The following is a 26,654-nucleotide window of genomic DNA, read 5'->3' as shown; positions in this document are numbered from 1 at the left end:
GAGTGATTTCAAACTATGATCCTCTAGACCTCAGCCTCCTGAGTAGCTAGGATTACAGGCACGAGCTACCAGCACCCCAGCTATTTTATTTTTATCTGATTTGGTTGGTCATGGGGCCTGAGCTTTTTTGCTCAAGGATAGCATTTTAGCACTTTAAGCCACAGATCTACTTCCGGTTTTCTGGTGGTTAATTGGAGATGAGAGTCTCACAGGGACTTTTCTGCCTGAGTTGGCTTGAAACCTTGATCCTCAGATCTCAGCCTCCTGAGTAGCTAGGCTTACAGGTGTGAGCCGCCGGCACAGGGTAGCTTTTATTTATTTGACATGTCGTTTAGGCTGGCCTTCAACTCCTGGGCTCAAGCAATCCTGGGCTCTTAGCCATCCAAGTAGCTGGGACCACAGGTACATGGCCACCATGACAGGCAAGCTATTTATCTTTAAGGCCTCCAGTGCTTACACACAAAGGCACTCAACTCCACTCCTTACTTCATTATCATATGGAGTTTCCCAGGAGTTGAGATCTGGCTAGCAGTGCTCCCTCTCTATGAAGCCCAAGTATATTCTATCAACTTCGAAAAGAAACACAAGCCAGGCATTGATTGGTGGCTCATCCCTATAATTCTAGCTACTGAGGAGGCTGAGATCTGAGGATTGCTGTTTGAAGCCTGAAGGGGCAAGAAAGTCTGTGAGATTCTGACCTCCAATTTACTGCCAGAAATGGAGCTGTGGTTCAAGTGTGACTCAAGTACTAGCCTGGAGGGGGAAAAACAAACAAACAATAACAAAGCTCAGGGACAGTTCCTAAGTCCTGAGTTCAAGCCCCAGGACAGGCGCGCGCGCACGCGCACACACACACACACACACACACACACACACACACACACACGGCTTTCATTTGGCTCATTCTCAAGTAATAGGGCATGCATGAAAACACCACAGACATTTAATGATTGGTTGGGGAGGCCACTGTACTAGGCTCTGGAGGCTCAAAGATTGGTAGGACTCACTTCCTGTCCCAGTAGGGCGAGTTAGGCAAACAGATGACTGCAGTTCAGCTGGGTACCATGGCAAGGCTACGCAAAGGTCGTGAGGATAGGAAAGCATCACAGGGCAAGGCTGTGCCTGGCAGAGGAAGGTGCCCCTCCTCCTGTGAGCAGCATCCTGTGATGAGCACTGGGGTACCTGAGTCCACCACTACAGAGAATCTTCTGGGTGCCAGACCTGGCTAGATGGGAGGGAAAGCACACCAGACCTTCCAGGGCCCCAGTTCCCCTGATGGGTGGGCGGTCCAATGGAGACAATGAGGAGACAAGCATTAATAGATTCCACACTCCCCTCACATCCACCTGCTCCCCCCACCCCTGCTGCTAGGGCAGGAGCCTGGGACTCTGGTCCTTGGTGGGGGGAGGGGACAGCATCCACATCCCTCCTAGGGGTGTGGTCTCTGGAGATGGCACCCTCGGCTTGGGGGTTGGGACTGTACCCTTCCACCCTCATTTTTCAGCATAGCCTTCTAAGAGGTGACCCTGGGGCTTCCAGACTGTTCCCCTCACCCTCTGAGAACACCTGGACAGAGGAGCTTAAAGAAGGGGGCTCTGGGTGGGTGGGGGTTCACAGATTTTTAGATGGCACCGGGAGGAGGAGGATGGGCCTCCAGATACTCTGGGTTCCCCCTGGGCACTCTTGGGGAGCTCAGCCAAGGCCAGGATCCGGAGTCGGGTCCACAGAGTGCAGGGCCGAGATGTGGGTGCCTGGTCCAGGAGGGAGGGGGCGATGGGCAAAGGGGTCAGGCCGCGGGAGCAGGCGGGGCATGGGGGGTGGGAGGGCGAGGGGTCCGGCTGGTGCAGGGGGAGGCGGCCCCCGGGGAGGGGCACGCTATGTCTTTAAGAGCTGCCTGAGCGCAGGTTGCAGCTGCCTGGCCAGCCCGGGAGACAGCGGAGATTCATTACCCGCCGACACAATGACCATTGATGGCCCCGTGGCGTTATTCAAACCCAGTACCAATTGCAGCCGAGCCCCTTTCTCCGCGCCAGGCCCGTATTGTTGCAGCGGCCCACTAAAAGCCCGCCCCGGCCCCGGGCCGCCAGAGGCTCCCGCTCGGCTTCGGTGCTGCGCCTCGCCGGCTGCGGCTCCCAGGGCGCTGCAGGTGACCGGGCGGCGCATTCCAGCGCTCCCGGGATGCTCCGGCCGCGGCCCCGGGGCCGCCCGGCCGCCACCGCCGGCACCCAGCCGGGACTCGGCCACCGGGAAGCGGAGAGCGCCCAAGCCGGTGCGTGCGCAGGGCTGGGAGGGCGCGGGGGAGGGCTCGCGAGCCCGGCAACTCGGACCCCAAGATCGGAAACGTGACCGGCCTCAGCGAGCCCAGGCTGGGGGCGGGGAGAGGAAGATGGGGGCTCCCCGGGCCCGACAGAGGTTTCCCCCAGCCCGGGGGCGCAGACCCAGCGCGGGCTATTCTGGGGACCCGGGCCGCGATGGAAGGAAACAGCCCGGGGCGAGCCCCGCACAGGCCGGATCCGTGCCCGGGGCCCCGCGCACCTTACCCCGGGATGGGCCGCCGGCCGAGGTCTGCGGGGATCCGACGCGCAGCTCGCTGGAAGCCGGGGAGACCTGGTCCTCAACTTAGGGGCTTCGCCACTGATTGTCCAAACGCAATTCTTGTACGAGTCTGCGGCCAACCGAGAATTGTGGCTGGACATCTGTGGCTGAGCTCCGCGCGCGGCGGGGCGGGGGCCGCGGTCCCGCGCGGGCCGGTCCCGGCGCCGGGGCGCAGAGGAGGGACGGACGCCGTCCGGCCCGCCACCCGCGCCTCCATCCTCCGCGCGCTCTCTCCTCCCGGGCGGGGGACCGGTGCCGGCTGGTGGGGTCCTCCAGTCGATCGCATCGATTTCCCCCTTTTTCAAAACCCGGCCGGAGCGAAGCCGGCCCCGAGCGGCGGGACCGATGATGCCGTCCGCGGAGCCCGCTCCCGGCCAACGCCGCGGGAAGCCGGGGCCAGGGCCGACAGACGCCCGCAGAATGCCCTCGCTCACTCGATTCGAATCTGCTCCGCACGATCCCCCATCAACAGTCCCCCGGCCCCCCAGCAACAACAAGACCTAAGCGAACCCTTAAGCCCCACACCGACCGAGCCCTCCCACACGCTCCTGCGGGCAGACCGACGGGCTGAGCCGCCTCCGAGCGCGCGCGGCCGCACGCACAGAGCACGGACCGAGGAGCTGGGGACCGGGCGCTCCGGCCGGGCCACCCGGGCGGCTTTGGAGACGGGGCTTCAACTAACGAACCCTTTACATTAAAGAAAAATCTTCCGGTGACAGCGGGTTTTACTTATTCGTTTATTTTCTCGAAAACAGGAGCCAGGAGTTGAGCGGGAGGGCGACTCCTGGGGCGGAGTGGGGTCACCTGTTCTTGACCCCTTGGGACGGGGGACCTGCACCGGTGTGGAGCGCCGTGGCCCGGGCCAGTTTCCTTGGCGCTGGCACCGGCTGTGGGGAGAGCCGGGTGTTCCCCGTTGGGCTGCTACTGGCCGGCGTGAATTGGGGTGCTAGGGGGCAGGGATGTCCCACATCCACAACCTTCACTCCACTCCCTTGCAGGCAGCTGAAGGAATCTTAGCTGCCCTCCTTTTCCAGAACGTGGAATCCCAGGGTGGGAGAAATGGGCCATTCAAGCAGTTCAAGGGCTGGAGGGGGAGAGACTTCGTGGGGACAGGCTGACCCTCGAAAACGGCGGCTGCTGGGCTATTACAAGTCTCTCACTCTGTTCACTAATACAGAGACCCAACCTCCACACTGAGTGAGGACCTGGTCATACCGCCTCTCTTTCTCTTGGACAGTGCTTTAATTTGCACCCAGCTGGGTCCTTGCTGATAACCCCAACATGGCTGCTATTATCCACACATGCCCAAAGGGCCTCCACTGCAGCGTGCCCCGCAGCTCATGGCCAGGGGTCATTTGTCCTCCAACCCTTCCCAAAGCTCCTGTGACATTATTTGGCACTTCTGTCTTCAGAGGGTGAGAAACTCCACCTTAAATGACTGACTTTTATGGAGCGCAACATTTAGGGCAGGATGATGTTAGCATCCTAATTCTTCTGAGATCTCTCCCTTCTGTAAAGCTCTTTTCTCCAGGTCACAGAAGGAAAGAAGGCTAAGAAGTCTTATCTATGCCAGCCCTGTTCTGGGTGTTGAGCTGCTGGCTGCAGCTGGCAGGACAAAGTCCAGGCTTGGACAGACTGGTGGGGATGTGTCCTGGGACCCAGACCAGCCAGCCTGGGTCTGCACCCACTTCCCAGGTGGCCCCACGGGACTACTCTTCATAAGGGTAGCCTGCATTTTAACCTTTTAGGTGAAGGGCAGCTCCAAGAACCCCAAGCTCAGGGAGACAGATTGTACCAGGGCCCTGTGCCTACGGCTGCAAACATAGAGGGTACCATTCGTTTCTAAGGACAGAGCTCCAAGAAAGGCTAGTAAACAACCTAGTCTTTTATTTGCCCAAGGCCAGCTGTTGCAGGCACCGAGGCCCCCAGATTTGCAGGAGAGATAGGGGAAGGAAGGGCAAACCACCTTGCCCACCAGGGAGGGGCTGTTTGCTCCCACCCTGCTTCCTTCAGGAAGTGGGAAGATAAAGTCTGTATTTATGCTGTCAAGTCCCTCCCCCAGGCTTCAGACTAAAAACTGCTGTTATGGAAGAGGAAACTGAGGTAGACCAACCCCTGGGCCTCTACTGGTCATTCCATAGCTAGGCGACTTCCTCCTCCTCTGTTCCCAGTCGTGGGCAGCCTAGGGAAGGTCTCAGGAGCCCATCTGGTGGTGGCTTGGGGGGGAGGCAGTCAGGGTCAAGGGCTGGGGGAGAGCAGGAGGAGGGGTGTGGCTGGGAGAACAGCTGCTGGGTGTGGGGAGAGGGTCAACACTGAATAGGGAACCCCAGCTGGGGTTCCGTAATGATATCAGTGGGGGACAAGAAGGGCCCTCTGCTGTCCAGATGGGGAAACTGAGGCGAAGAGTCCTCCAACCTTTGAGAAGGTAGGGCCTGCCATCGGTTATTCTAGTCCATTCATCTTCCTTATGAAGATGGCCCAGGAGCGGGGTGCCTTGTCCACAGTCACTCAGCGCTTCCGTTTAGACATAGAGTGGAAGGCAGCTGAGTCACCTGGGTATGAGGCCCCCTCTACTCCTGACACACCAGAGGGGTGCCCTCCCCCACTGCAGCTGCCACAGGAGGGCTGGGCTCAGGGCTGTCTGCCCCCCTCGTGCTTGCTCGCGTGCCCTGCAGAGAAGAGCTCATTTTAGCACCTGGCCTCTTTTTCCCTGCCTGGAGGAGATCCGGGGGTACAGGGAGGAAAGCAGCAGCCAAGGGGACCGGGAGGCCTGGAAGTAGGGCCCAAGGGGATGTGTGGTTGTTGTTTAGTTCTTCCCTCACAAGAGTGCCCGGGCTGAGAGGGGCCCTCAGCCGCCATGCAGCGTGGAGATGAAGAGGACGCTGTCCTGGTCCTGCAGCTGGTAGTCCAGCTCCCCCTGGGGCAGGAGAGAGGAGCAGAGGCCATCAGGGTAGGGCCCTGGCTTTCCCCCCATGCGTTAGAGTGGCTGTGGGGAGAGCTGGCTGCTCTGGGAGAGAAAAGAGATTCCACCCGAAAAACAGGGCCTCTACACAGCCACTCAAATCTCCCAGGAGGGAGGGAGGGGGGGAAGGAGGGAGACAGAGAGAGCGAGCGAGCTCCACTTCCTCCACAGCCAGTCCCTCCCCACTAGAAGTGGGAGATGTGAGCAGCCTCAGTAGAAGGACCAGAGTAGGGCAGAGGTTGTCCAGCCTCTCTCTCTGGGCCTAACCAGAAGCCCGAGGCTTTCCCACTGAGGCGAGGAGTGCAGGGACAGGACAGGGGCTGGGAGGGGTGTCCCTTGAGGTACTGACCAGAAGCTCCCAGTCGGCATCGTTAATCAGCACCAGAATTCCTGGCCGCCTGTGGGAAAGATGGTGGTGAGGAGCAGGGTGGGGAAGGCAGGAGGCTGAGTGTTGGGCTGGGCTGCAGGGGTGTGGAGGTAGCCCTGACTCCTAAGATTCTGATGAAAGGAAGTTGAAGCCCCAGACTGCAGGTGCCGGAAACCAGGTCAGAGAGCCACGGGCACCGGCGTGAGACTCTGGGCGAGTCCCCTCAAGTGGCTGGGCCTCAGTGTCTCCAATTGAAAACGGGGCCTGCTTCAGTGCCTTCCCATGGCTCTGACGAAGGGTTCGTGAGAGGCAGTGAGTTCAGGACTTATTTGCCTCCCTGTCTCAATACTTCCCAGAGTCTGACCTCACTCTTAGGCCCTGGGCTGGGGATGGTCAGGGCAGCGATGCCCATGGAAGGCAGCTCAGCCTGGCTCCCGCTGGCAGGGCGTAGGGAGCCCTGCTGACCTCACAGGTTGCCCCTGGGACCACTGCACCAGCTCTGAGCTCTGAGGACTGCACCCCACCCCCCAACTAGGGCTTTGTGTGGCCTGGGCTGCCCACCTCTTTTGCCCAGGAGGCTTTGTTTAGGAGCAAAGTGACTTCCTGGCACGTGGACGCTGGGTATGTGCTAGAAGGTTGGGCTGGGGCAGTCAAAGGAGCTTTGTGCTTCTCCTGGAGAGTGGGAAGTGGAGGAGCCCGAGCACGTAGCCTGCAAGCAGCCGCTCACTGGAATCCTCAGCCCGCGTCCTTCCACGCAGTCACCTACTGGCCACGTGTGGCTACTTCAAACTATGACAAACTAAAACGAAGCATTTCCTTCCCCAGTCACCCTAGCAAAGAGCTCAACAGCCCCCGATCAGACAGCACAGTTAGGGCGCATGTCTGTCACTACACAAAGGCACAGGGACAGCACTGTCCTAACGCTCACAGGTCAGAGAACCCTGGGCAGCACCTAGGTCTTGGTGTTTTCTGTAGAGGTCCAGAGACACAAATTATTTGCCTATACTTCCACACTCATCAGGTCCCTTTCTTCTGGGCCTTTAATAAACCTCTAACTGTGCAATGTGGCAAACAAAACCCCCAAAGTAGACCCTAGACAAGAGAGGGGGAGCCCAAGGCCAGGCTCAGACATCCTGCCCGCCCTCTGCCCTCCTCATGAAGGGGGAACAGAGACTCACACGCTGTCTCCCAGGAGGAACAGCTCTGGCTGCTCTTTCAGTAGATTCTTCTTGATCCAGACAAGAAGGTTCCGGATGTCCCCTGGAGAGGAAGGCACAGAACAAATTAAAGTCAAACCTAAGTGAGTCCTGGCTCCCAAGGCCTCTTTTAGACCAGGCTGTGATGGCCCTTGACCCTGTGGGGTCCCAAGATGGGAAATGAGTTAAGAGAGGCCAATGACCTAACAGAGGTCTTGAGCCAGTGGCCACTGGCACTGCTAAAGACCACAGACACTGGGTTTTACACGGGAGGGGCAAACATCAGGCCATGGGGGCCGCGCAGGGATTGTCTTCAACCAAACAGATGCTTATTGGCTGCCTGTGGCCCATCTGCCTATATTAAAATTTCTGTATGGCTTGAGAATGCCATTATAAACATCCAAGTATTTTCTTCCCTTAGCAGGAAAAAGGTTCCCCGACCCCTGATAGGACAGGACTATGGCAAACAATAAGTGGGGGAAGAAGCATCACATCTAAAGGACTGGCTGGGGGGGAGGGAGGTGAGAAAGTACCTACTTAGCATGTGGGAGGCTCTGGGTTCAATCCCCAGTGCAAGTGTGTGCACATGCACACACACACATGCACACACACACACAAACACGGCCAGTCTGAGGCTGTCATGGTTAAGATGCGGAGAACCCTGAAAAGCTGCTCCCACCTTTATCTCTCCCACCAGTCCAGCTGGAGGGGCCTTGCCTGTGTTCCTAGAGGGGGCTGCATAGATTTTGCTTTGTGAGGAGAGAAAAACAATTGTGGGGCCGATAACATCAGTTAATTTCCTCAAGCAGAGGTCGAGAAGGGCCCTTCGCCAGCCAGGGACATTGACGAATCACCGCCCCACTACTGTCCATTTCCAGATCCCCGGGGACTGGGGGTGGCCACCTTAAAGATGGGAGAGGTTTGGGGATTAAAGGACTGCTCTGGCTCAGCTGAACACCAAGCGCAGGTGTTCTGGACTAGCTACCACTGTTTCTGTACATTATGTAGCGTCCCCAGGGTCACCTCTTTCTCAGGGAGGGGTGACAGCCCCCCCTGCCCAACCTAGCTCTATACATTTCTTGATGTCTAGGCGTCTTCACTCGGTGGACCATTCTTGTGAGGCTGCTCAAGGTCCTGTTCTCTGGAGACAACAAAGGCCCCAGGGAGACAGGTAGCTTTTGAAGCGCCAGCAGGGGCTAGTTTCATCAGTGACTCAGAGGGGCTTACAGCCTGGGTTGGGCTTCTGTTGCTCTACATGGAGTCCACAGTCTAGAGGCTGAAGGGGAGGGATGGGCCGTCTGGACTTGGGGGGAAGCTGTGCCCTGATGGGAGTGTGTGTGGACCTTGCGGCACACCCACACCCAGCCTGGGGCAGGGCTTGAAGGCTCTCTTCCTGGCCTGCGTGCCACCCTGTCAGGAAGGCTGCCAGCACCCTTGGATTGTAGGGCAGCAGAGCTCAGAGCCACAGGCAGAGCGTCCATGGACTGAGACTGCCACCTTCCTATGCCAACTCCTTGGGTTAAACAAAGCAGACAGGGAGCCTCACTGCTCTTCCCCTGCTGCCTCTATGAGCTGCAGTTCAGCTCACCCTCCTGGAGGGGCTGCTCCTGAGGCCCAGGTTCAAGAGGCTTCCCCTTGGCCTCCATCTTGGCACTGTCTGGTGGGCTGCCAGCCCATACATCTTGTAGCCGCTCGATAGAACCGCCAGGGTCTGACACATCCATCAGTCGGCCGTGGCGGGCGGGGATGTGTCTGTGTGCAAGGAGAGGGACTGGGAAGGGCCTCGCCCAGACCACAGGCCAGGACGCCAGTACAGAAGCAGGACTCTGCTGGCGAACAGTCCTAGCTCCCTCCAAAAGAAGGGCAGGTGCTTGTGTTTCACTCGGGAGAGGCTTGGGGTAGGGGGAGGGCGAGTGGTCGTGTGGGGGTCATCCACGTGATGGCGCCATCATGGAGTCCCAGAGGGTGGGTAGGGGGATGAGTCTGTGGCCTGGTGCAGGCTCATTTATCATCATGCTCCTATTTGCGGAGGTCACTCCCTCCTTCCCTCGCTCCCTCCCTCCCTCCACAGCCCACCCCCACCCCAGGCCTGTGCACATTTTTGATAGCCTGTTACCATGGTGAGGCTACTGCATCACCACCCGTATTGTTCCCCCATGCCAGGATTTGGGGGTGGGGAGAGGTAGGACTCATGGCTCCCTTCACAGGCAGCAAGGGCCACTAGGACTGGCCTGAACACACCCCGGGGGACATCTTGCTTGGCTTACTGAGGGCCAGACAATATGCAAATAGGCTCTAAGCCAGATGGTCGGCTTCCAAAGGCGCCCAGGGGAGAAGGAAGGGTTAAGCAGAGTCAGGGACTGGTGGCTTGGGGATGGCTCCCAGATAGATGGGGGCTGGGGAATCTCACTTTCACCTTCTGTGTCCTACTACTTTCTTGTTCTTTCTGAGGGTGGTCTCCCTCCCTGCAGCCCATGCAACCATTCACAAGACAAATATTTATTGAGCAACTACTCTGTACCAAGTGCTAGGGAGATGGTGGCAAGCAAAATGGACACAGTCCACTCTCACAGAGCTAGGAGAGCAGGAGGAGAGATAACACTTACTGAAGTGGTTGTGATAAAGGCTATCCCTCCCTCTGTCTGGGACCAAAAAAGACCTTTCCAGGGGTTTGAAGGATAAATGAGGTGTGAGTGGGGGCCATGAGGGGCAGGAGGAAGAGCATATGGAAAGACTCAGTCTGGGTGGAACTGGTAGGTTCAAGACAGCAAGAACAGAAAATCCAAGAGAACAGAGATGCAGCATGAGGCAGGTTCTGCTGGTTCTGGATGAGGCTGCTCCCTGCTTTGAACCTCGGTGGCAATGAGACTGTGATCCTCAAGCCAGGACCCCATGTTTCTCTCCCTTGAAATGCAAAGCAACATCTGGCTCAGACAGATGGAATTCCTATAGTGGGGTGTGAGGCTGTGGCCCTCGCATCCCCAAGATGTGTGCTGAAGAAGACATAGACAACTGCAAGTAAAGAGGGAGAAGACTGGATTAGGGACATGGCCTATACAGTTGGACAGTCTTGGTCTTGAGCTGGATTCCATCACTAGTTACAGGATCTTGTAAAAGGAATTCTCAAAGCCTCAGCAAACATGCACACACACCAAATGCAGTGATCAGAATGCCTCATTTGGTGGGAGAGAAGCTTAGTGGTAGAGTGCTTGCCGAGCATGCATGAAGACCTGGGCTCAATTCTTTAGTACCAGACACACAGAAAAAGCAGGAAGTGGCACTGGCTGTGGCTCAAGAGGTAGCATGCCAGCCTTGAGCAGGGACAGTGCCTAGGTCCTGAGTTCAAGCCCCAGGACTGACCTTCCCCCCCCCCCCCCAAAAAAAAGCACCTCATTTGGTTGTAGAAGACAGATTAAGATGATGATCCAATACAGAGCTATGACTGGAAAAATGAATGTTCTAGTTATTCCAAGATCTGGTGACAGAAGCTGTCTCCTTGGCACTTCCCAATGTTCTGGGCTTCTTTACACTGGGGCACTGGTCTGGCACCCCAGCTTCGGAGAGAGAGGGGCATATCACTAACCCTGCAGTGTTTGGGCAGGCCAAGTTTTCTGTGGGATCCAGAATCTTCCCATCAAAAGCCAGAGGGAATAAGAAAGGGAAAGGGGCTGGGGATATAGCCTAGTGGCAAGAGCGCTTGCCTCGTATACATGAAGCCCTGGGTTCGATTCCCCAGCACCACATATACAGAAAATGGCCAGAAGTGGCGCTGTGACTCAAGTGGCAGAGTGCTAGCCTTGAGCAAAAAGAAGCCAGGAACAGTGCTCAGGCCCTGAGTCCAAGGCCCAGGACTGGCCAAAAAAAAAAAAAAAAAAGAAAGAAAGGGAAAGTGGATAAGGGGATTCAGATAGTGACCTTCCTTTTTTAAAAACAAAAATGTGAAATCAGGCACTGGTGGCTCACGCCTGTCATCCTAGCAACTCAGGAGGCTGAGATCTGAAGGATTGGGCTTTGAAGCCAGCCAGAGCAAGAAAGTCAGTGTCTAGACTTTTATCTCTAACCATCTGAAAACTGAAGTAGGGCTGTGGATCAAAAGTGGTAGAGTGCTAGCCTTGAGCAAAAAAGCACAGGGACAGCACCCTAGGCCCTGCGTTTAAACTCCATAACTGACCCCCCCAAAACAAATCAAGACAAGGTCTCACTATATTGCCCAGTCTGGCCTTGAACCCCTAGGCTCAGGCAACCCTCTTGTGGCATTCAGATGTTGAGCGTTCTAAGCCAGCCGCGGCCGGTACAAGCTCCTGGGGTAACCCAGGTGAAAGAAGCATATTCCTAGGCTAAGAATGCTGGCTGGCCATGCCCACAGCACCCGGGGAGGAGATGGACCCCCAGACGCACAGTCTCCAGAGTAGGAGGCCTCCAGACCTGGCCTGCTGATGTGCAGAGTGCCTGCTGTCCGGTGGTAGAGGTTTATAAAGTGACTCTAGAGCCGGAAGGCCCTGTGCAGTGGGCTAGGTGGTCTTGGGTAGGCAGTCACTTCACACTCCAAAGGGTTCCTCTGAGAACTAAGGTATAACGCTAGCAACAGACCAGGGGTGCCCCATCCAACAGATGGGTGTTATGGGCTACGTGCTCCTTGTCCTCTGGACTGTCAGAGCCCTACCCAGAAAGTGGCTGCGACAGGAACACAGTGGTGTGCCCATCTTACAATCCACCTATTAGAGTTTCCCTCACAACCCCTTGCCCCAGCGGCCTCTGTCCTTGTCTGGTCTCATGCCTAGCCTCCTGAAACTGAGAGGGCAAAACTTTAGGGTCCTGTTTGACAGGAATTCTGGCCACAACAGATTCCCTGCCCCCCCCCCCCCACCGGAGCCTCTCTGAATAGCTTGGGGACAGGCTACTCATCAGTGTGACAGCTCTGCCGAGTTCTTTCCTCCCAGCAAGAGGTCTGTCTTCTGGGTCTCCCACCCACTGGGCCTGCCATCCACAGGGTCTGCACTGTTGCTCCCAAGACACCCCACTGACACCGGAAATCTCTCCTGCCAAACTCCTGTAATCCTAGCTACTCAGGAGGCTGAGATCTGAGGATCACTGTTGGAAGTCAGCCTGGGCAAGAAAGCCCGTGACACTCATCTCGATCTCCAAATTAAGCACCACAAAAGCTGGTAGTGGAGCTGTAGCTTAAGTGGTAGAGCAAAAAGCCCAAGGACAGAACGCAGGCCTTGAGTTCAAGCCAGGACAGGCACCCATGCATATACACACACTTACGCATGCGCACCCCCCCATCTCTACTGTGAGCTAAACTGCCCAGTCCCCACAGTGTCTAGCACACTCCAAGACAGGACTCTTCTGGGATCCTACCCCAGGCCTGGTTGAAAGGGAGAAGAAAGAGCTGGCCAGGGGGAGTGAAGGAGCAAGAGGGTAGAGGGAACCTCCCAGGCTCCATTTACAAGTGAATGGGGTAAGAATGGAGCAGTTTGTGGGCTAAACTGGCCTCAGAAGGTTTACAGATGTGCGTGGGGACGCTCCTCATTGTTTAATTAAGCAGAAAGTGGATCTTTTGAAAAGCAATTTTGCACAGGGACTGGGAAGGGGATGGGGGGGAGGAGGTGGGGAGGGGATCAGCAAACAGACCCAAGAACAGAGAAAGGAACAGCTGGCCCCAGAGAGGCTGTGAAACGCATGCTAAGCAGTTTTCAAGAGCCCAGGAGCTCCACTGGGCTCCAGCCCTCCCTTGCAGCCACCCTAATGCCACTGGAGCAGGAACAGGGGCACCAGGGCAGTGGAGTGACCAAGGAAAAGGGACCGGGAAAGGTGAGGCACATAGCCTCCTCCTGGGGCAGGCTGGCAGCCAAGAGTCTTAAAAGCCAGCTCTCAGCTGGGCACTGGTGGCTCACACCAGTAATCCTGGCTACTTCAGGAGGCTGAGATCTGAGGATCCGCATGAAGCCAGTGAGACTCAATTCAAACTACCGGAAAACCTGCAGGTGGTGTCCTGGTTCAAATGGTAGAGTGTTAGCCTTGAGTGAAAATGCTCTGGGACAGCACCCAGACCCTGAGTTCCAGTTCCAGCACCAACTGACCAACCAACCAACAAAAAAGCCAGCTCCCTAGAGCTGAAATCGTCTAAGGTGGCTGGAGCAATTTGGTTTTTCTTGCTCTTTTTCCAAAAGTGGAGATGTGAAGAAGATAAAGAATCTCCCATTCTACAGATGGGGAAAACCCACGCTGGCAGAAATCACTGGTGGCATGGTGGCAACCACGTAATGCCAGGCTCCCCCGCCCCCAGCTTACTCTCCGCTGACTGCCCTGGAAGCCTCTCTTTCCTAGCCCAGACCCCACTGGTCCTTAGTATCTGTGAAACATGTCAATATCTATAACTTTCTGTTTATTGCTGTGCTTGTCTATTTGTTTGTGACCTGGTTTCTTTCATTAGTAGCTTAAACTAACCTCAAACACTGGAAATCCTCTAGTCTGGAATTACAGGCATGTGTCGCTATACCTGCTACTGCCGCCATTTCAGGTGGAGTGGTAACTGCTGGACTGGGAAAGCTGCCACATGACAGATCTGGGCATGGGTTTAGGGAGAATAGGACTCCCCCCACCCCCGCAGTCCTGGGGCTTGAACTCAGAGCCTGAGCACTGTCCCTGGCTTCTTTTTGCTCTACCACTTGAGTCACAGCACCCTTTCATGGCTTTTTCTATATACGTGGTGCTGAGGAATCAAACCCAGGGCTTCATGTATATGAGGCAAGCACTCTACCACTAGGCCATATTCCCAGCCCGAGAATAGGACTTTTCTAGCAGCACCAGGACCCTGTTGGGCTCATGTGTGCCAGGGTAAAGATGACAGCTGCCAACAGTTCTGGGCTGCTGTGACTTATACCTCTGGGTACAGCCGGGCATAAATGGGAACTACAAGTAGAGATCCAAAGCCAAAGGTACAAAAACAAAGCAATGGAGGGACATCTTGCCTTCTGTCCCAGCATCCTTCCACCCCAAGGGAAAAAGCCTTTATCCTCCTCCTATGCAGTGGCTGTAGGAGGAAGACTCAGACTTAAGTCTTACTCTTGTTTTCCTACTCTGGCTCTAGACAGGTCTTACTCTCCCGACTTCTCTCTGAAGTTTGGTTTCCTTGGTAACTGCATCTATTGGAGTCATTAGGAAAACTGAACTATGTAGCTGTTGAAGGCAAGAAATGAATGAACACAAATGTAAAAACTGGAAAATGATGGCTGCGAGTGTGGCTTAATGGTAGAGTGCCTCAGCACCACATAAACAGAAAAAGCTGGAAGTGGCGCTGTGGCTCAAGTGGTAGAGTGCTAGACGTGAGCAAAAAGAAGCCAGGGACGGTGCCCAGGACTGGCAAAACGTAACAAAACAAACCCGGAAAACGGAAAAAGACGCCAGGGTGATGTGAGAAGCCTCTTAGGACAAACAATGCTCGATTAGTAGCACAGTGGCAGGACATGGGAGACCCTGACATTTCAGTGTGATTGCCAGGGCTGCTGTTTAAAATACGGGATAGCTGGGTATAGGTGGCCTGCACCTGTAACTGTAGCTATTCAGGAGGTGGAAGATCTGAAGATCAAGGTTCAAAGCCACCAGGGGCAGCAAAGTCCACGAAACTCTTCTCTCCAATTAATCACCAGAAAACCAGAAGTGGAGCTGTGGCTCAAGTGGTAGAGCACTAGCCTTGATCTCAAGAGCTCAGGGACAGCACCCAGGCCCAGAGTTCAAGCCCCACAACCAACAAAATATTAAAAAATAAAAAAACTGCATGACCAGGAGGGTAGCTCATACCGGCAATCCTAGCTACTCAGAAGGCAGAGATCCGAGGACTATTTGAAGACAGACAAACCTGACAGGCTCATCTCCAATTAGCCAGCTAGAACTGCTATGGCCCAAGTGGTAGTCTGCCATGAGCAGAAAAAGCAGAACAAGAGCACAAGCCCAGCATAGGCACAAAAACAAACACAAACTCTGTGACTCCCAGTGAGACCCCTAACAGCTTATGCTTTAGACTGATAGGGTGGTTCTGAGCCTCATGTATACAGGGCAAGAGCTTGACCACTGAGCTATATCCTCGCCTGCCTTTCACCTTTCAAAATAGAAATATTCATAGTTATCTCCTAGAAATTTGTGGCGATGACTTGTATAATCAACTGGAGGCTTTGCCCACCATTTAAAACCCCTGTGCCCCTTATGATCCTGGCCTTTCTTCAGTTCATCAACGACAAGGCCTTTTTACCCTTGGGGCCTTCACAAGGGCTCACAAGAGGCCTCACAATTCTGCTCTCTCTGAGACAATCACTGGGCTACCTGAATTGCTCTCTAGCTCCTCACCTCAACCTTAGTCCCATTCATCAAAGCACCACCCCCTTCATTTTCCTGCCAATCATTACAGTTTGCAATGATACAATTATCCATTTATCTGCCCATCAGAGTTAACTCCAGTGAAGCAACAACCACACATTGGTTTTGTGAGCCACTGAATCCCCAGAACAAGTTACAAAGATTGGTACAAAGAAGGCACTCAGCAATGGAGGGCTGAGCTTGATACATTGTTTACATTGTGTAGAAATGTCATAATAAAACCTTCCTGATGCAAATAATGTATGCTAATAAAGGCTTTTTTTTTAAAGACTCAAAAAAATATTGTCAACTGTATGAAAGAATAAGTCATTCTACTGTACCTGGCACTGGCTGGGTAATTCATAAATAAATGACACAGGCTAGACTTGTAAAAATCGACACAAAAAAGTAAACTTATGGGGAAATAAATCACAACTTGTAGTATTTGAATACAACTTCCAGGCAAGGTCTTTGGGATTAAATCCTTTTTATGTGTGTGCTGGTCCTAGGACTTGAACTTATGGTCTAGAGGCATTATCCCTGAGGTGGTTTTTTGTTTGTTTTTTGCTCAGGGCTAGTTAGCACTCTACCACTTTAGCCACAGCTCCACTTCTAGGTGTTTTGGGGTTTTTTTTGAGTAGTTAACTGGAGACAAAGAGTCTCATAGACTTTCCTGCTCAGGCTGGCTTTGATCCTCAGATCTCAGCCTCCTGAGTTGCTAGGATTATAGGTGTGACCTACGGTGCTTGGCTGGGATAAGACCTCTCTGGGAGGTTTTAGCTGAAACCTCTTGTTCTCGCCCAAGGCTGCCAAGGCTGTTAGCCATCTGCCAAACTATCTTTCTTACCCATGGGTCTTACTCCAGGAGGAGGAAGGCACAATCCCACCATCCCGATGTGTTATCCACAGGAACTTACCTATCCCTAGCTGGAGATAGGCAGTGCCCTGCTCCTCAGCAAGTGTCCCCCTTGACCTCTATGAATGGCAGTGGCTCCATGATGAGGGAGGGCTAGAAATGGCTGTGGCAGCCAGTAAATTTGGACAATCATAACCGATCAATTCCTAGCAAATATGTATCCACTCCAGCAAACTCTTGCCAAGCCTCACTTGACCCTTTTCCACTGTCCATCTCTAGGAAATTCACCCCTCTGCCTGTGCACAAGACTGATGCCCTCTTCTCCTTACAAGGATCTCAGCCACAGGTGAAGGGAGACAGGCTCCCCTCCCCAACAATTCTGCTCTTACTAGGACCCACTGCCAGTGCCGTAAAAGACCTATCAGTCAACCATAACCAGCCCCTGATGAGGCCATGCTGATGGTTACCCTGCCAGACCTCAGAGTTGACTCCAAACTCATCTGAAGGCGGGGCCTGGCTCTGCTTGTTTGTGCCTATCTCCTAAGCCATTGGATATCATCAGCTGATGATGAGCAACAGGGGTTGCTCAGTATGTATTTATTCAAGAAAGATAAAGTTTAAAAAAAAAAAGGGGGTGGGAATGTGGCTTAGTGGTAGAGTGCTTGCCTAAGCATGCATGAAACCTTGGGTTCCATTCCTTAGTACCACAGAAACAGAAAAAGCCAGAAGCAGCACTGTAGCGCAAGTGGTAGAGTGCTAGCCTTGAACAAAAGAAGCTCAGAGACAGTGCCCAGGCCTTGAGTTCAAGCAACAGGACTGGCAAAAAAAAAAGAAGACAATAAACATTAAGTAAGTATTTGAATGAACAAAATTTTTTAAAAGGTCACTATTTCTCTTGGTCACCTCCCTCTTCTGGTAGGAATTTATTTTGGTAGTGCTCTGCTCAGAAATGGAACCCAGGAGGGGGGGAAAGGGGGAGGGGGAGGGGGTATGAGGGACAAGGTAACAAACAGTACAAGAAATGTATCCAATGCCTAACGTATGAAACTGTAACCTCTCTGTACATCAGTTTTATAATAAAAAATTAAAAAAATAAAATAAAATTGGACAAATGGGTAAAAAAATTAAAATAAAATAGTAAAATTAAAACTGAAAAAAAAAAAAAAAAAGAAATGGAACCCAGGGCCTTGTGCAAAAGGACTATAGGCATTTGCCACCATTTGTGGATTGGATTTTTTTTTACACGGACCTAAATATTCCTATGGGGCTGGGAGTGCAGTTGAGTGGTAGTGTGCCTGCCTCATAAGCATGCGCTCTGATACCAAAGGAGCAAAAAGTTTCTGGGCATCGGTGGTTCATGTCTGTAATTCTAACTACTTAGGAGGCTGAGATCTGAGGAATGCTGTTTGAAGCCAACTCAGGTAGGAGAGCCTGTGAGACTCTTTGTCTCCAATTAGTAACCAAAAAGCCACAAGTGGAGCTGTGACTTACTTGTCCCTGAATGGTTCAGGGACAGCCCTGAGTTCAAGCCCAAGACCAGTGTAAGAAAATAAAAAGGCGGGGGGCTGGGAATATGGGCTAGTGGCAAGAGCACTTGCCTCGTATACATGAAGCCCTGGGTTCAATTCCCCAGCACCACATATATAGAAAATGGCCAGAAGTGGCGCTGTGGCTCAAGTGGCAGAGTGCTAGCCTTGAGCAAAAGGAAGCCAGGGACAGTGCTCAGGCCTTGAGTCCAAGCCCCAAGAAAGGCAAAAATAAAAATAAATAAATAAATAAATAAATAAATAAATGGGGGGTGGCGGCTGGGAATGCGGCCTACTGGTAGAGTGCTTGCCCAACATGCATGCAGCCATGGGTTCAATTCCTTAGTATCACAAACACAGAAAAAGCCAGTGGTGCTGTGGCTCAAGTGGTAGAGTGCTAGCCTTGAGCAAAAAGAGTCCAGGAGCTCAGGAACAGCCTCCCAAACACTGAGTTCATGTCCTAGGACTGGCAAGAAAAAAAAAAAAACCTTTCCTGCTGCCACATTATAGCCACAGAAGCACATGGCTAACTTGCTTCCATTAATCTTGAGCAACTGGAATGATGTCTCTGCCTCAGCAATGAGGAAAACTAAAGCTCAGAAGGCAAGGTAGTATAAAGTTCTAATGAGTCTAAGGAGAGAACCAACACAGAAAGACTAAGCTACCCCACTTCCCTCCCACAAGCTAGCTGATGACAAGGAAGAACATTCTGGTACTTTCTTCTTTTCCTTCTCTACTGGCCAGAGAGATCTCATTCTCACTTCCACAGGGCTGAGCGATCCAGCAGACGCAGGAGTGCCCCGTGATCCCCCCCAAAGAGCTTAGAAAGCCCATACTCACAGGGCTCCTCCCGCCCAGGCAAGATGACTTGATGCTTCTTTATTCCATCAAACAGGAGCTCTGCACCACCTCTGCAAAGGAAGGCCAGAGAGAGACAACTGGGTGAGCGCCTGCAGGTAGGAGGCAGAACCTGAAACCCAGAACAGGGCTGGTAGGAGAAAAAATAAAAACAGGAGAGATGCCAAGGTTCAAAAGTTCTCTAGGGGCTGGGAATGTGGCTCAGTGGTGCAGTGCTTGCCTAGTGTGCATGAAGCCCTGGGTTCTCGATTCCCCTGTACCATATAAACAGAAAAAGCCAGAAGTGGCTCTGTGGTAAAGGGGTAGAGTGCTATCCTTGAGCAAAAAGATGCTCAGGAACAGTGCTCAGGCAATGAGTTCATACCTCTAGAACTGGCAAAAAAAAAAAAAAAAAGCACTCTGGGACCAGGTGTTGGGCAGCAGTGCTGACTCTCATGGTGATGTCCTCGTGTGCTAAGGTAGCACGTGCTTTAGCAGGGTAACCTTTCACTCACACTCAAGCACTCAAGCCTCTCATTTTCACTCCTGCTTTTCCCCCCATGATCGTGGGGCTTGAACTCAGGGCCTGGGTGCTGTCCTTGAGCATTTTTCACTCAAAGCTAGCGCTCTTCCACTTTGAGCACTTACAGTTTTCTGGTGGTTCATTGGAGATAAGAGTCTCATGGGCTTTCCTACCCAGGCTGGCTTCGAGCAAAGATCCTCAGATCTCAGCCTCCTGAGTAGCTAGAAAGACAGGTGTGAGCCACCAGCCCTGGCTTTGCTCCTGCTCTCTTGACAGGCGGCTCGGCATGCAGCTGATGAACAAGGACTTTGGTGCATCAGAATCCAGGTGAGCACCAGGCTGGGTCTGCCTGTCGGCCAGACCTTGTCCATGTGACTTAGCTTCCCAAGCTTTGCTCTTTCATCTGAAAAAAGGCTGAGACTCTGTGCATTCTGAGCTTTCCTCTGGCCATGTGAGGCCTGGAACTACTCCTGTCCCTGCTCTTTGCTGCTGGCCTGGTAGGCAACACCACAGCACTGAAGGTGTAGAGGCCACTGGACTCAGCACTGACTACGAACAACTTTTCCCAGCACTGTGCCATTTCTAAGGTGCTCATCTTCTCAGGCCATTCCAGTGAAGAGAGTGAAGCACACATGATTAACTTGGCTTGATGGAGAAGCAGACAGAGGCCTTGAGAGGTTGATTTGTCCACGTTCAGACAAAAAGTGGCTGCACTAGGATTCAGGATAAAACGGTTGCTGCTCAGTACCAGCAGCCTTGTTGGGGGGAAAAAGAAAGGACGACTTCTCAAAGGTCAGAAAGCCCCTTGAGGGCAGCCTCTGTCTCATCTCTGCATCCCAGTGCCCGGCCCAGGGCAGCCCAGACACAGCGGGGCGCTTTCAGTGTCCCACACAGCCTCTCTCTCTTTGGGGCTCCTGATTCCCGTAACAGACTTGAGCTTGGTCTGCACTGAGAAGGCCTTCACAGACCTCTGATGGCTATGATGCCTGCCACCCCACCACCCTCTCCCCGTCCCAGAACAGTGATGTCCTGAGGCCCGCTGGGAGGCAGAGGCAAGGCAAACATTGTCGGGGGAAACATGGGAGACTGTCATCCAAACAAGGTCATGCTTTGTTGATGCAGAAATGTGGAGGGGGAGCAGAGGCCCATCTGTGGCTGTGCACGGGGCCATTTCAGCTGCAAACCCTCACAGAGCCTCCATTTATCCCCTTCCAAGAGCTTCATTTTCTCCTGGGTAGGGGTTGGCACATGAAGCAGCTGGGGTGGGGGAGGGTGATAGGCAGGGGGCTCAAGACTCGGGGGTCAGAGGGATGGGAACTAGAGGCACTGGGACCCAAGCAAACAACCAAGAGTGGCCAAGGCTGGCGGTGCCAGGCTCGGAGGACACGTCTGCATTCCCCTTTGGAATTGGATAAAGAGAGAACCAGTCTGGCTCTGAAAATGGGCTCCTCCGAGGGAGGGCTGGCATCTCTGTCAACACATCTGGACTCAGGGAATGTGTACGCCCAGCCTCAGGAGTGATTAGGTAGGGAGGAAGACAATGGGCCTGTTCTGGTCCCAGAGACCCAATGACAGATCCTCTTATAGGTTGTTTTTTTTTGCCAGTCCTGAGGCTTGAACTCAAGGCCTGGGCTCTGTCCCTTGGCCTCTCTGTGCTTTAGGCTAGCGCTCTACCACTTGAGCACAGCACCACTTCTGGCTTTTTCTGCTTATGCAGTACTGAGGAATTGAACTGAGGGCTTCATGCGTGTTAGGCAAGCACTCCACAACTAAGCCATGTTTCCAGCCCTATGGTTTACAAGTTTTGCCATTCAAACTCAACTAAGATATCTCCATCTTTCCCCTATCTCCCAATTCCTAGTGGATATACTTGCAGATACCAGGGACAGGTATAGATATTACTATACCTCCACCTTTTAAAAAAAATTACTTACCTATATACATACATACATACATACATACATATACACATACATAATTTTCCTCTATCTACTGGAATACTAGTTTTGCTTAAAACAGGGCCTGTACTCAACAAGGTACTCAACAAGTATTTGTCCAAGTGAACAAAAATGTCCATTTCTTCCATTCTCTCTTTCCCCAGTGATGTGCCAATCCTTTACCAAACTCCAACTTTAGAGGGAGGGAAAGGGAATTTTACATCTAGGCCTTTACAACCTGGACAAGTGGAACCTAAAATATACCAGTAGTATGTATTTTGAGTCTTGTATGTCCTGAGAAAATGGTCAAGGCTAAAAACAGTTCCAAGAGATATGCCAAAAGACGGCAGAACTGTTTCTTGCAGAGAGAAAGGTCCAAAAGGACTTCTGTAGGGTCCATGGCAGAGCTGGTGGAACAAAGAGAACTATATCCGCTCAGGAGTTGAGACAGATTCTTCCAGGATTGGGGGGGGGGGGGAGACTATGCTGGGAAAGAAGAGGAAAATCCACTGAGGAAATCCACTGAGGTTCAGAGTGAAAGGTGAAGCATGAGTGCTAAGAAATGTAGCAAATGAAAGACCAGAAGTAAAAATGCAGAAGGACAGAGAGAAAGGCATACACCTTAGGCATCTTTGCTTCTCATAAAGCTGCAAGTTGCGTGAGTCACTGTGATGTGGATAAAAGGAAGGAGGTGGATAGATAATAAATGGATTGTGTCCTGCTTGCTGGGCCTGCTATTGCCTATGGGGTTGAGAGGCTGAAGTTAGAAAGGGCTAATTACATTGGTCTATAAAGTCTAGTTTACCTTCTGATTTCCCCACTGTTGCCTGTACAGTGTCTGGCAAATAGAAGACATCCTTGGTGAATAGATGCTATGTCTGACTCAGCAAGAGCGCAAGGCAAGTTTGCTGCGGATAAACATTAACACTGGCAGTCTGTAGGTGCTCTTTTCAGCTCTGCTAAGCCTGTCAAGGCAGCAGGATCCTCCTATTACCCTCAGGCTCAGGGAGTATAGCTAGACCAAGGGTCAGAAAGGCAAAATAGTCAGGAGGCCAGACCAATGTGGTTCTAATTGGATTCAAGCAACCAGACAATATCATCAATTAAAATGTACTTAACATTCATGAGACTACCCGCTTCTAAGAGACAGAAATGCTGAATACTGTAGGGCATGGACAGAGTGCTATTTATCTTTGTATCCTCGGTGTCTGGCTCATTGCCTGGCACATGGTAGGCACTCAATAAATGACTGGTGAATGAACTACCCAAAGAAGGGAAAACATGAAAGAAACTGGGGGCCCCAATGAGGGAAAAGGCATTTGAACAGAGGTTTAAGGTTCCCATTCCAGACTCTGTGTGTGTGTGTGTGTGTTTGTGTGAGTGCGCAGGCTTGAACTCAGGGCCTGGGCACTGTCACTGAATTTTTTTGCTCAAGGCTAGCATTCTACCACTTGAGCCACAGTTCTACTTCCAGCTTTTTAGTGGTTAATTGGAGATAAGAATCTCATGGGTTTTTAACTTTTCTGCCCAGATTGGCTTTGAACTATGATCCTCAAATCTCAGCCTACTGACTAGCTAGGATTAGAGGCATGTGCCTTGGGCACCCGCTCCTCTGAAAATTTTGAAACCAAGAAAAAAACCTTCTGTTTGTTTTGCGACACATAATGGCTTGAAATTTCCATCCTACTCTGTTCCTTCCGTTATTGGTTGTGTCCTATTCCTGCACTTTTCATCTTGTGCATTTTCTCCCTCCATCTCCATCTGACTCTAGATATGCAGGAGGCCCTCAGCAAGCTTACTGACTGTCCTCACAAAGGCTCGGGGTCTATTTAAAGCCCCCAACTCTTAAGAAAGTGAAAGTCCCATCTTCATCCTATGAAAAACAGGGCCCCAAGAACCATAAGCAGGTATCTGTTACCCGAAGGAAAATATCAGGGGTTGGAAAGACTTCCAGGGCTGGGAATGTGGATCAGTGGTAGAGAGCTCGCCCAGCACGCATTAAGCCCTGGGTTCGATTCCTCAGTCTCACATACACAGAAAGGACTCCCTTCCAGAAGCCCACGTGCCAGGCAAATGGGCCAGATCCCAAGTGAGAGACAAAACCAAGAAGGAAGCCGCCTTTTTAGTTCACAGCACACAGGGGACCACGAACCACCCAAAGCCCACCACCCCGCAGGTGCGTGCGCCTCTATTCCCGAACATACGGCCGCGTCGCCACGGGAGACCCGAGCCTCTCAGGCTTCAGAAGGGCGGCCTAGCTCCCCGCGGGGCCGGAAACCCCAGCAAATGGGTCACGTCAAGCCCCAAGGCAAGAGGACACATTCGGGGACGGCCACTTCAGCCCATCCCCACAGCGCCCCAGCTCAGTGACTCACCCGAACTCCACCTCCACTGACAAGGGCGCCGCCATGTTGAGGAAGCCGAGCTCACAGGAAACGCCCTCCACTTCCTGCGCGCCCGCCCACTTCCGGTCTCGCCCGGCGCCTCTGGCGGAAGAGGCGGTGCCTAGAAATCCGTCCGCCTTCCTATTGGAGGACAGCCTGGAGGGCGCCGACGGGGCGGGGCTGGACGTGGAGAATCCACAGCGCGGAGCTACCTGGCAGTGGCCGCGGCGTCCTCGCCCTGGCGGCTTAACTTGCCACGTTCGTTTGCTGGTCCTGGGCGCTGTACCTGAGTGAGCTTTTTTTTTTTTTTTTTTGCTCCAGGCTGGAGCTCTACACTTGAGCCACCGCTCCACTTCTTATTTTTGGTCATTAATGGAGATAAGTCTGCAGAATGCCCCGAGCCCAGACTTCAGCCCCGCCCTTGGCGGTGGTACCTGATGGGCAGGTGGGTTAACCCCCACTCCCAGCCCCCTGACGGTATAAGGGTCCCCCTGGGAGACAGACCAGGGCCATTTTCCTTACTCCCTCTCGGGAACTTGGCCTTGTCGCCTTAGCTGGCAATGGACCTCTTTTGCTCCGCGTGGTCTTCTGGGATGAGTCTCAAGGACATCCCTTGCCTGGGCTGGCTTTGAGTCGTGATCCTCAGATCTCAGCCCTAGGACTGACAAAAAGCAAAAACAGGGGCTGGGGATATAGCCTAGTGGCAAGAGTGCCTGCCTCGGATACACGAGGCCCTAGGTTCGATTCCCCAGCACCACATATACAGAAAGCGGCCAGAAGTGGCGCTGTGGCTCAAGTGGCAGAGTGCTAGCCTTGAGCGGGAAGAAGCCAGGGACAGTGCTCAGGCCCTGAGTCCAAGGCCCAGGACTGGCCAAAAAAAAAAAAAGAAAAGCAAAAACAAAGATCCCTACCTTCTTACCTACACACTTGCTGGTATGGCCCGAGCTTCGTTGTACAATCCAATTCCGTGGACACCTCTGAGTCCCAGGCACTGGTAACGGTACCAACAAAAGCACAATTGAGTCATGACCCTGGTTCTCACAAAACAGAGGAATCCCGTGGTCCACGTCTAAGGCTCTACACATTGGTCATGCCATGTGGGTAGGTCCTTGCCCTCTCTGAAACTTCCTAATCAAAAGAGAGTCTGGGACCAAATGATGTTTGTAAGGTCCTTTCAGGAATACTGGACTGTTAACTTTTTTTTTTTTTTTTTTTTTTGCCAGTCCTAGGCCTTGGACTCAGGGCCTGAGCGCTGTCCCTGGATTCTTTTTGCTCAAGGCTAGCACTCTACCACTTGAGCCACAGCGCCACCTCTGGCCATTTTCTGTATATGTGGTGCTGGGGAATCGAACCCAGGGCTTCATGTATGCGAGGCAAGCACTCTTGCCACTAGGCCATATTCCCAGCCCCTGGACTGTTAACTTCTTCATAGCAAAGAAACCTTTCCTTTTTTATTTTTTATTTTTTGCCAGTCCAGGGGATTAAACTCTGGCCCTGGGTGCTGTCCCTAAGCTTCTTTTGCTCAAGACTAGTGCTCTTCCACTTGAACCACCATGCCACTTCTGACTTTTTTGGTCAGCTATTTCTGGCCTTTTCTGAGTAGTTTATTGGAGTAATTTTGAGTCTCACAGACTTTTCTGCCTCATCTGACTCCAAACCAGGATCCTCAGATTACAGGTGTGAGCCATCAGCCCCTGGTTTTTCCTTCTTTCTTTTCTTTTCTTTTCTTTTCTTTTTTTTTTTTTTTTTTTTTTTGCCAGTCCTGGGCTTGGACTCAGGGCTTGAGCACTGTCCCTGGCTTCTTTTTGCTCAAGGCTAGCACTCTGCCACTTGAGCCACAGCACCACTTCTGGCCATTTTCTGTATATGTGGTGCTGGGGAATTGAACCCAGGGCCTCATGTATACGAGGCAAGCACTCTTGCCACTAGGCCATATCCCCAGCCCCTCCTTTCTTTTCTTCCTTCCTTTCTTGAGGTTTTTGTTTTTGTTTTGTTGGTCCTGAGGCTTGAATTTAGGGCCTGGGCGCTGTCCCTGAGCCTCTTTGTGCTCAAGGCTAGCACTGTACCACTTGAACCACAGTGCTACTTTTGACTTCTTTTTAAGTAGTTTATTGGAAATAAGAGTCTCACGGACTTTCTTGCCTGGGCTGGCTTTGAACCACAATCCTTAGATCTCAGCCTCCTGAGTAGTTAGGATTACAGGCTTGAGCCACCAGCACCGGACTTGCTCACGCTCCTCCCTCCCCTCTCTTTCTCTTTCTTTGTTTGTGCCAGTCCAGGGACTTGAACTTAGGACCTGGGTGCTGCCCTAAAGGTTTTTTTTCTTTCTTTTGCTCTAGGCTAGAATTCTACCACTTGAACAACAGCTCCACTTTTGATGTTCTGGTGTTTAATTGGAGATGAGTCCCATGGACTTTCCTGCCTGGACCAGTCTTAAATGGCAATCTTCAGATCTCAGCCTCCTGAGTAGCTAGGATTATAGGCATGAGCCACAATACCCTGTGAAAAACCTTTTGATTCATCTTAACTCCTTAGCATGTAAGGAGGAACTTCATGCACTTTAGGACTTGGTAAATGCATGCTGAGAAAGAGAATAAACGAGGGCTATTTGTTAGCAAAGGCCCGACTACCTAAAAGGCTTCTAGGACCCTTTCATAGCCTCTGATCCCACCCAACCAGAGCTGGATATCGTAAAACCCTGGGAGTCATCACGATCACTCAGAGCATTGGAAAAGCTGTATCCTTTGGGCTCTGGTGGCTCACACCTGCAATCCTAGCTGCTCAGGAGGCTGAGATCTGAAGATTCTAGTACACAACCAGCAAGAAAGTCTGTGAGATTCTTGTTTGTTTTTTTGGCCAGTCCTGGGTTCTTTTTGCTCAAGGCTAGCACTCTGCCACTTGAGCCACAGTGCCACTCCTGGCCATTTTCTATATATGTGGTGCCTGAAGACCGCGTGGCGTTCTCTTTTACTGGCTACCTACTTTAAAAACCTAACATGGTGCTGGGTAATCAAACCCAGGGCTTCATGTATATGAGGCAAGCACTCTTGCCAGTAGGCCATATTCCCAGCCCCTGTGAGATTCTTATCTCCAATTAACCACCAGGAAACCAAAGC

General features: G+C 52.5%; 1 protein-coding gene across 1 annotated transcript; it reads right to left on the bottom strand.

The window, feature by feature from the left end:
* Positions 1-4,461: 4,461 nt before the first annotated feature.
* Urm1 (ubiquitin related modifier 1) lies at positions 4,462-23,607 on the bottom strand. The gene is made up of 5 exons (XM_048344091.1): positions 23,530-23,607; positions 18,698-18,768; positions 7,103-7,184; positions 5,907-5,955; positions 4,462-5,512 (listed from the first exon to the last, which is right to left on the bottom strand). Exons 1-5 carry the CDS (start codon positions 23,562-23,564, stop codon positions 5,444-5,446), a joined length of 306 nt encoding a protein of 101 aa, XP_048200048.1. The 5' UTR covers positions 23,565-23,607; the 3' UTR covers positions 4,462-5,443.
* Positions 23,608-26,654: the final 3,047 nt, after the last annotated feature.

This window comes from Perognathus longimembris, chromosome 1, assembly GCF_023159225.1.
Source record: "Perognathus longimembris pacificus isolate PPM17 chromosome 1, ASM2315922v1, whole genome shotgun sequence".
NCBI lineage: Eukaryota > Metazoa > Chordata > Mammalia > Rodentia > Heteromyidae > Perognathus > Perognathus longimembris.
The sequence above is the reverse complement of the archived record's forward strand: the minus strand, read 5'-3'. Positions and strand labels throughout refer to the sequence as shown.